General features: G+C 50.2%; 1 protein-coding gene across 1 annotated transcript; it reads right to left on the bottom strand.

Moving 5' to 3' along the window:
• Nucleotides 1-1,244: 1,244 nt before the first annotated feature.
• Nucleotides 1,245-3,008, bottom strand: Gsx2 (GS homeobox 2). Its single transcript, XM_004627511.2, has 2 exons — nucleotides 2,480-3,008; nucleotides 1,245-1,719 (listed from the first exon to the last, which is right to left on the bottom strand). Exons 1-2 carry the CDS (start codon nucleotides 3,006-3,008, stop codon nucleotides 1,379-1,381), a joined length of 870 nt encoding a protein of 289 aa, XP_004627568.1. The 3' UTR covers nucleotides 1,245-1,378.
• Nucleotides 3,009-10,377: the final 7,369 nt, after the last annotated feature.

Below are 10,377 nucleotides of genomic sequence, written 5' to 3'. Positions count from 1 at the left end.
CAGTGCAACTGAGTGGCAATACTACCTGGGTGACATCTTTATGGAAAGTAATCAGAAATCTCACCCACCCATGGGTGTTGGTGGGACTCAAATCTCCTCACTTTCCATCTTGGTCACTCCTCTTCTTTGAACCTAGGCCAGGCAGCTGGGCCCAGGGTGCTGGAGGAAGAACTAAGTGCTCCTCACCCTATGGGAGGTGAGGGACTGAGGGTATCAATAAACAAACCCCAAGAGTTCAGTGGATCTCTGTGCTGTTTTAGAAATGTGAAATTGTAGCTCTTTAGACAGAATAGTTTTCTCTGCCTCAGTTTCAAGGGTAAACCAGGAACATTAACCTTTCTAGTCAGCTGTGATATCACCTGTGTGTTTCTGCCTGTTTGCTTGGGACTTATTGTGTGGGTCGCTGCTATGCCAAAACCCATTGCAATGATGTAAATTCCATCACAGAACTTAGGTTTTAGCACTAAGAGAAATGAGAGAGAAGAAAACAAATAGCAAGTAAGGCATTTTTTTTCACCTTTCTTGCTAAAAAAAAAAAAAAATGTTTGCTGGTCATCCTTGTGTCGATTTAACTGGAGAATTCACCTGTCTTGAGGGTCAGGTGCACCTAGGAGGGGCATCAGTACTAACGGTGTCTTCCTGACAGAAATTTCGGTCACACAGAAAACCCTCTGAAGCCACGCTCCCTCACCCAAGAAACCCACATCCCCAAGTTGCAGTTCACATTTTCTCCTAAGGCCATGGGTTCTTTTCTCCCACAAATGTCTTTCTCTATGTGTTCGAGGAGGGAAAGCAAACACAAATTTAAAATCCTGATTTTCATTTTATTTATTTAAATAAATATAAATATAAATTTTATATAAAACTATTCACATACAAAGGGACTTCCAGCGACTTGGATTTAACATTCTCCCTACACAGATTTTCAGAATTCAAGACCTACAGGATTTAATTTTCTAAATTGCTTGCAACTTCAGTGATCTCACTTCAAAATAACAACATCTAAAAATGAAGAAACTCCATGCTGTCATCACGTTCTGAAAAACGGGTGGAGAAATGACATGCGCTATCAAAAACCCCGTACAGTGTTAAACTTAAAACAACCCTGTTTTTCCTGTTACATAAGACTGAGGTGGATTCTAGATTATTTACATTTTTTTAAAAAAAACTATCTATAACTCTGGATGGAACTCCACATAAAAAGGTCAAGAAGGAGAGGTGAAGGATTAGGCCCAGCTCTGAATTTCCCGGGAAGCTCGCCCAGTTCCTTCTGTAGGTACGAGATGGAGGCCAAGGGACTTTTGGCCCCTAGATGCCCCACGCTGCGTGATGGAGTGGGAGTGGGGACTACCGAAGCAGACGAGTGGGTGCGGGCCCGTCATAAGGGGGAAATCTCCTTGTCATCGTTCGCGGATGCTGGCGACAAGGAGTCCTCGTCCTCCGAGCGTGCGTAGTGCGCTTGGCTGCCGATGCATTTGCAACCCGCGTGGCCGGTTCTCTGCGTGCCCTTCCCCTCCTTCTTGTGCTTCACGCGGCGGTTCTGAAACCAGATTTTCACCTGCTTCTCCGACAGGTTCAGGTAGGTAGCGATTTCGATCCTCCGAAGGCGAGACAGGTACATGTTGGAAGAGAATTCCCGCTCCAGCTCCAGGAGCTGTGTGCTAGTGAACGCTGTTCTCATTCTCTTGCCATTGGATACCTGGGCGGCATCGGAACCTCCTGCGGACAGAGAGAGAGAGAGAGAGAGAGAGAGAGAGAGAGAGAGAGAGAGGCAGAGGGAGGGACAGAGACACAGAGACAAAGACAGAGAGATGGACGAGAGAGGTAGAGAGATGAGTGCTCGGGCGGGGCACTCAGCACCCAGCCCGCTACCATTCCATGCAAAGGACCCATCTCAAAGTCCACGCCCAACCTAATGCCGTATTTATCCTCACTTTTTCCCACCTCGTGGCAAGGTCACCGCCAATCAAGGAAGGGAAGATGAACCAAAGCAAGTTCCGGCCCTAGAGGCCCAGATCTCGAAGTCTGACGGTTAAAGTGGCCTGTGCGCTTGCACTCGTCCCATCTGCTCCCTTCAAGCCCAACCGAGGGGCTTGCAGCCTCAGCCCAAAGCATTGCAACGCTTTAGTCAGCTCAGGCGCTGGATGTCACACTTTGGTTCAGACCCACGCTCCCCAAACCTGAGGCAGTTGACCTAAATTTACTCCACAGTCCCACTTGCGGTCTTCAAGGCACCGACTGTGTGGGGCAGACGCGCAACAGCACCGCGAAGTGCACCCGGATGCGTGCACAGGTTGGCGAGCTATCTTCCACCTTAGGGAACTTCTGGGGGAGGATTCGACAGCTACACTAAAAGCCCCTCCTCCCTCCCTTCTTCCCCAGCCCTCCCCTGTGCTCCCACTTCCTCCCCTGGGGGTGGAAAGTTTGCCCCTAAGTGGGGAAAGGAGAAGCGCACGGGTGCCCGGGTAAGCCGCCCTACCCATGGTGAGGCAATGGAATCTCCGCGGATCCGCCACGTTGTAGGTGGTGGCGGCACAGACAGGTGCGTGGTGCTGGGGGTGCCCCAAGGCAGCCGCAGCCGCTGCCGCCGCCGCCGCCGATCCGGGCTGCTGGGGCTGATGATGGTGATGGTGCGCGTGGCTCACCCGCGGGCAAAATTGTGCGTCGCTAGGGCCGGAAGAGAACTGGCTCTTGAGCAGAGGCAAGGTCCCGGTACCCCCCGTCGCCCCGCCGCCAGCGACCCCTGCGCCCCCGGCACCTGCGCTTCCGCCCCCGGCACCGGCGGGCGCGCGAGAGGAGTGCAGGTGCGAAGTGACGCAGAGCGGGCATACGCAGAAAGCGCCGCTTTTGCGGGACGGGCAGCCGGGCCCAGACATCGACATCACCAAGGGGGATGGCATGCCCAGCGGGATGAAGAAATCCGGCCCCGGGTGCGGCTCAGGCAGCGCGGGCGTGGGCCGGGAGGAGTCCTTGATGATGAGCGAGTCGACATAGAAGGAGCGCGACATGTCCGCGGGACCAGGGCCCCGGCGCCCCTCTATGTCTCGACCTCGTTCCTGGGAGCTGCGCGGGAGTGGGCCGTCAACCCCTTAGGGACGCGGAGGTGTCGGCGTCTGGGCGACGAACAAAGGGGTCCCGGGAGAGGGCTGGTCCTCACGTCCCCCGCCCGGCGCCCCGGCTCGGGGATTTTATAGCCCCCACTCCAGCACGTGATGCTGCGGAATCGAGCTCCGCTCCGGCTGCTCCGCAGCTCCCCACACTCGGGATAGGCTGCCCGCGTCTCCACCGAGCGGCGAGGAGGGCGGGCGCGCGGCAGGGAAGAGCGCGGGGGAGGGGGAGGGGACTTTGCGAAGTGTAGGTTTTGTTAATATCCCGGGGAGGCCGCCCCCACCCCTTTCTCCATGCTTTCCCGAGAAATCACAGCTCAGCCCCAGTATCTACCTCGTCCCTAGGCTAGGCCCGGGCGCAGCTCGTCCCGCGCCCTGCCACAGGCGCACCAGGTGGGGCGCAAAGTGCTCCTGGAGCCTCTGTGCCAGGGGTGGTGGTGGTGCAATGAATTATGAGGCCGCGCTCTGGAGCAGGGTGTGCGGCCGGTGGACTGGCCGCGCTCTAGCCGTGAAAGCGGCAAAGGCCAGGGTCACAGCTATTCTCGTCTCCCAGCTTTTGGACTTGGCCAACGCCATGCAGGTGGTTCCTTCAAGATGGACTCAGCAAGTCACAGTGAGGCTTTTGCCCTAGAAGCCACCAAAAGTTTCATTTTAAGTGTAAAAAGAGTTACAGTGCTTGAGGACCGTTATAATAGGCAACTCTGTAATAGGTAGCTCCCATTGGGAGGGAGAGAGGAAGTGGGGAGGAAGGGAGGGAGAGAGAGAGAGAGAGGGAGAGAGAGAGAGAGAGAGAGAGAGAGAGAGAGAGAACAGAGACAGAGACTGAAAGAGAACTGTTTTCAATATTTGGAAAGAGGACCAGAGGATCTGAGGACCAAACACTGCCTTCCGGTTGCAGGTTGCTAGTTGAAGGTTGCTGGTTGTGGGTTGGGGGAAGCCTTTGCTCAAGTCTAGTGATGGTTCATTTGCAAAGAACCTGAGCAGCTGACAAGGGTAACCAGGGAACACTGTCCTACTGCACCCCCAAACCCTAGAAAAGGGAAGGGATGGATGCAGGCAGTCACTCACTGAATCCTGCCTCTGGTTGGAAGAAGTGGTAAAGGAAATCTGTCTTGGCAATGCCTGTGGAAGAGTTATGTGCCCCCAGCTAGAGAGAGCGAAGTGTGGCTGGCATGGCTGGGGCTCTGGGTCTTTAGGAAAGATGCAACAGAGGTGACAGCTGTCTCTTCTCCTCTACTTCTGGAGAAAACTGAGGCTGGGCAACAGCTCCAAGTGGGGTGCTGCTCCCAGAATGGCTACTCTCAGGCCTGTATTCAGGAAGGTGCTAAAAACTTGGATCACTTGAGGGAACAAAGTGTCCCAAAACAGGAATATAGCTCTGGCTGGAGCCTGCTTCTGTCTCTTCATCTTCTCTCCGTCTTTCCCTTCCTATCTCTGCGTCTCTCTTGTCTGCTGGAGAAGTGTAATTGGGTTGTAGGGACGCCCCGCTCTGGGGAGCCCAGGATTTATGGATGGCAATTAAAGTTTTATGAATTGCAGCTGAGGCTGGTTATTGAGCTATTTGAATGTGATTAGAATTCAATTAGAAAACGGTTAGTGGACGGTGGGTCTCCAGAGTGTAAACAGACAGCTATTCCAGAAATGTGCTAATCCAACATCTTGTGACAACAATTAGGGAGTCTCAGGGCTTAATGTGGGGCAGCTCAGCTGTAACTACTTTTGTACCACAAGGTTGGCTGATGCAGCCTTCAGAGGCTCAGTCTCACCCCAGCCCACCCAGCCCAGGGTACCCCGGGCTTCCTTGGGATAGGACCATCCAGACAATCCTGGGAACCCTTCCCATGCCTGGAAAAAGATTAGGAGTTCGCTAACTGACACTTTATAGCAAGGTATTTTTTAAAAGGCCTAAATTGTTCAGATAATGAATAGATCTTCCCCTCCATCGATTTCTTTTTTTAGAGTAATAGCTTGCTTCCTTTCTTTCTGTGGGTTGGGTAGGCTATCCAGTTTATTTGAGGGTGACACTTGTGTTACAGTATTTCCACAGGTTTTGAGTATGTTCCTCTGCTAATGTGCTACAAATTGTGCTTGTGTACAGACTCTTAGAATCTTAATCATGTATATCTCCTTCAATTTATGTCTATGCAAATGTTTAGTTTCTAGTGCCAAGAAATGTTGAGAAAAGTGAAGGCCCCAGAAGTGGGGTGCCTTTTTTTTTTCCAGAGAGGCTGCAAGGGTTGTAGCTGTTTCCAGAACAACTGGGCTGATCATGACTGTCTGCGAAACTTGCTCATAGGGTTAACTGCTTGGGCCTACCAAGAGCAAGTATTTTGGAGTTGTGTCTCTTACATAGTCCCTACCCTCTTTCCTATAGTTCTTACCTTTCTCTTCCTTCCTTCCTTGAATCTAACCCAATCTTCAGAAGCCAGCCCTAACTGCCCCCACCAAAGTGAGTCTACTACTTCATGGCCCTGGACAACACTGCCACTGGCCCTATCCAGGTTGACCATTCCCTAGGGAGCACAACCCCAAGCTGCTCAGAGCAGAGGGGTACCCTGTGCTCAGCCTGCTGAGAGGGACCTGGTAGACCATTGGCGTGTGCCCACATTGCTTGTGCGGCTGCACAATTTTATTTCTCAGTGATTCTGTCCGATAAAATTTCATCGTCCATTAAGTAATCCCCAAAATGAGAGCTCTTATGAGCCTATAATGAGCTCTAATTGCCACGACTCGGGGAGCCACGTGGAAGGATTTATTTGGTATTAAGCGGTCGGGTACAGAGTACAGGCTGTTACCTAAGCCATTACTTTCATAATTCAAGGAGAAAATTAGTTCTTTCTAATGGGAGGGGTAAATCCTTTGATTTCCTCCCTCTTTTCAGGATGGTAGAGGATAGCTTTGTCTTCTTTGAGTGCAAGGCAGTGTCACAAATGCAAAGGTAACAAATTGTCCCCCCACCTCCTCCAAGCCAGGCTACCCCCATCCTACTTTTAACTTAGGAAAAAAAAAAATCAAAGCATTTCTAAAAAGTTCAATAGCCCCTGCCTCCTTGCCTCTGGATTCTTCAGTCTGCAGCTGATGCAGCGGTTTCCTTCTTGGTTCTAGGTTTCACTTTTTCCCTCCTCTGGGATGGAATCTGACCAGCAACCCACCTTTGGCCGGCACTCCTATTGCTTCCCATTTCCTTTCACAGGGGTGGGGGGTGTGGAGAGTTAGCATTGTTTATTCATCAGGCCCCACAGTTCTGATGGGCTGACACACTTAACCATCTTTTCAGGCTATCTTTGCCACCTCCCCCCCAGCCCCAAAGTGCTCCCTCCTCTCCTTCCACTCTTGTTTTCCCTCTGGGTTTCAGCATTTCCCCACATGGTTCTCCTGCTCCAAACTGAGGCCGAAAGCAGGGCAGGACAGCCCAGGAGTTGGCGGGGCTGCCTCGGATTTATTTGCTCCTCTTACATTGATTTCATATTAGTTTCCAAAGCGATGAATGATCTCAAAGCTGGGTTTTGTTAGCCGAACACAAACAGGAGACAGGACTTACTTGCCCCCAGCTCCCTTTAATGAGGTCATTATCAAAGCGTGAACAAGTCTATGAATGTTTTATTGAAAGCGCATCGTTAACTTGTATCCATCCTTTTCTCCGTGTGGCATTGTGATATTGCTGTCTGTGGCACATCTTACCCGATATAGCCCGAGATTTCCCCATTCTCTGTAACCAGGCAACCCTTTCTGAATACCCCAAATTTGAAAAGAACCGCTTAGTCTTCAAGAAAGTCCTCAATAATAGTGGAAAAGAACAAAGATCCAGGAGACAACAAAATGCCACAGGGGTGACTTTTCATGAGCAATTATCTCTCATTAATCAGAAGAACAGCTGCAATATTAATTTTCTCTCTTTCTTCCTCTCTTTTCACAGTCCCCAACATTTGAATAATCATAAATTTTGATTTTATGAAGGAGTCACATTTTCAAGGACTACAGGAAAACAGCTACCTAGGTAAAGACAAGGAAAAAATGCTCTCATTTTATTTTTTTGTTTGGGTAAAGCTGCCAACAAAGCAAAATGGAAAAAAAAATTAAAAATGAGAAAAAAATGCCAGCGAAAATACCCCCCTCCTTACAGCCACTAAGAATCAGGACTCCTTTCTCCTCTTCCCCTCCTCTGACCACCCCTCCCTTTCTTCCTCCCCTACCCAGACCCATTCCCTAGCTCTGCCCATGGCAGGGCGGAGGGAAATGTCCCCGGCGTCTGGCGTGGGAGTTTCAGCCCGGTTTCTGCCCGTTTAACTTGCAAACGTGAAGCCAAGCGTTGTCGATCTGACCAAAGAGACACTCTCTGGGCGTAACTTGCATTGTGAGCATCAAAAGCCCGCCAGCCCTGGATGAACTGAGACGTGCATTCAGCAGAATCGGGGCGCTTGCTTTCCTTTCAGGCTCTGGAGAGGCAATTGTTCAAGGGACGTGTAGCCAGAGTGGAAAACGTGGGTCCCCAGATAACGCTACAACCTGCAAGCGAGCTTGGGAGAGTAAAAAGAATCTCATTAAAGCCGAGGGTGCAATTAGCAAGCACACACTCATAGAGACACGAAACTGCTCTTGAAAAGCTGGGGTCGGATGAAAGAGGGCAATAGGGAGTTAGTCCCCACATTCCTGCGCCAGCTGAGCAATGGGGCGCTCAAGCGCCCGCCGTCCGCTGTCGTCAGCCCCAATACTGTTGCTTTTAATGCAGATCCCATCAGTCTTCCAGAGAGGCAACGTGCTGCGGGCCCTGTGCTTATGCACCACCCAAAATGATCTTGCTTCTGCCTAGTGTTTATTCAGAGTGGATGGGCCTTTGAGAACCTGAATTCGCCTTTGTGTTCACCATAGCTGCAAGAGTTCAATTCAGCCCTCTGAGAAGGGGAGGGAGGGGTCCTTCTAAGAAAGGAGTGAGGAGTTTGGCTCAGAATTTCAAGGAAAGCCTAGTCTCCCAGTCTTTTGGCCCTCAGAACAGAATTCTGGTGGTGCAGAATGCTCACCATACAGCCCCTCTGCTCCCCACTTCACCTTAATTATCTGCCCACCCCAGATACTCCAGCCTAACCTGCCAAACCTCTCCCACCCTCAAAGCTCTCCTCTGTCATCAGAGTGAAATTTACTGGGTGCCTACTCTGTGCTCAGCGTGTGCTAGGCACCATGGGGGGGCCCATCTGAAAAGGCCAAGACAGTATCCAATAGAATATTGTTTCATTTCAGCAACAATGGCCTGAGGTGGGGACAATTATCCAGATAATTGAAGCAAATGCTCCACCTCCCTCCTTCTCTCCAATTCCCCTAGTGCTTACCAGTTTTTACTCCTTTTTTCAGGGAAGGTTTTTTTTGGGGGGGGCGCTGAGAAGGAGAAGGGAAGGTGAGGGTTGAGTTATTCACAGCTTAGCAATTCTCAATTTCCCTTGGCCTAAATATAATGCAAGCATTGGACAGAAATAGCTGCTTGATCAGAGATTAAGACAGGTTTTGTTTTTAGTTGTACCAAAATGAAAGTGAGCCTTAATCAATTTTAGCATCCAGCTTTTCTTGTTTTCAACCTTGGTCATCTACAAATATTATCTGGAAAGCTTTAATTAACACTGTATGCCAATAAGTACTCTGTAGAGACTTTGATTTAATGATTGATGCAAGACCAGAATAAGTAAGGGCTGACAAAGGACTGATAAATCTTTCTCACTACTACCCCTTGTCCTGGAACTTGAAGAGATTAATTTAATGTCTAGAGCCTCAGCCACTTGGTAGATAGAAGGGTATATTAAGCACCAACTGTACACCAGGATCTGTGCCAGGGCTGCCAGGGAATTCCCTAGCACAAGATCCACCCCCCGGGAGTTTCCAGGATGTTAAAAGAATCAACAAATCAGTTTGGAGCTGGTGAGTTTTTGTAAAAGGTCATGGGAATATGAAAAAAAAAAAAAAAAGCCCAAAGGAATCTGGGAGCTGATAAAATGGAAGCCACTAGGGACATTTAAAGGGACACCTACAGGATGGGCAAGAGTCGGTCTGGGAAAGGTGGATAGAGACTATGTTTCAGGCCAGTGAAAGGGCATGCACAAGAACCCAGCCGAGTTTCTCTTGGTTAATTGCAAAAACTGAAAGGAGGCCATGGAGAATGGAGGAAGAATTTCAGTTTCTGTGTCTGTGAAATAGGAAAACGGCCACTGTGAATAAAGACTGCCTACCATGGGGCCTGGTTCCCACTGCCTGGTAAGAGCTCCCGATATCTGTTCTTCTTCATCATCATCATCATCATTTGGGACCTGCAATAGCATGGGCTCTTTAGGTTTGGGGTTGAGGTATTAGAGAGCCCCTGGGCTTGGCAGTGGGGCACCCGGGAGCGGGTGTTTCTACCTCATTATTTCTGGGTCCTTGAGCCCCCTTACTAGGCTGACTTGTTGCACCTCAGTGGCTCCTACACAGCTGGTACTTGTGCTCTGCAGGCACCCCGCATATGGACTTTTTAGCCTTTGGTTTCTGGGCATGCTTTTGTCTGGCAGCCCCACCAACCTCACCTGCCAGGGGGACCTCACCACTTTCCCCTCTCCACCCAGCCAAAGTCTCTCCTGTCCTGGTTATGTTCACTGGGGTCTGTGCCCTAAATTTCAAAACATTTCAGTGGCTACAAGAATGCCCCAGCTCTCAGGTACAACTACCTGCTTCTCAGATGGAGAAATGGGCCATTCCGGTGTATAGCAGTCCTCATAGCCACTGTAGCCCAGTTCTGGCTGTATGCCAGGCCTTGACCCAGGGTCCTTGGCTGCATGACCTCATTTAATCCACCCACTATGGCTTTTTTGTGGAGCAGATTGGAGTTACTGAAGGTCAGAGAGTTACCCAAGGTCACACCTAGTGATGGCAGACCTGATACAGAGGACTGAAGGCTTATCATAGACTATCTACCCTCTCCTGATAGCACGTACCATGTATTGGGCACCTGCTGTATCACAGGTTGAGACTTGGATGTACTGTGCTTTTTTTCACAGTGACTCTGGGAGGTAGGTACGGTTATAATTTACTCATTTTTTTTTTGTTCACTCCCTGGGTTAGTGTGGTTTTCCTATCTATGCACAGTTCCAAGGACCAGGGTAAGGGCCGGGTTCAATCCCCCGGGGCATGCCCTGCCTGCCCTGCACCCTGGGCGGACTGAGAAGGCAATTGAGACTGGGTGTGGTGGCAAGTGCCAGTAATCCTAGCACTTGGGAGGCTTTAAATAGGAGAATCACTATGAGTCTTATTTAGT

This window comes from Octodon degus, unplaced genomic scaffold (genome assembly GCF_000260255.1).
Source record: "Octodon degus isolate 3935 unplaced genomic scaffold, OctDeg1.0 scaffold00019, whole genome shotgun sequence".
NCBI classification, from domain to species: Eukaryota; Metazoa; Chordata; class Mammalia; order Rodentia; family Octodontidae; genus Octodon; species Octodon degus.
The sequence above is the reverse complement of the archived record's forward strand: the minus strand, read 5'-3'. Positions and strand labels throughout refer to the sequence as shown.

Coding starts and splice junctions, on each gene's coding strand:
- Gsx2 (XM_004627511.2), bottom strand. CDS start 3,008: ATGTCGCGCTCCTTCTATGTCGACTCGCTCATCATCAAGGACTCCTCC. Junction 1,720..2,479: donor ATTCCATTGCCTCACCATGG/GTAGGGCGGCTT, acceptor CTCTGTCCGCAG/GAGGTTCCGATGCCGCCCAG.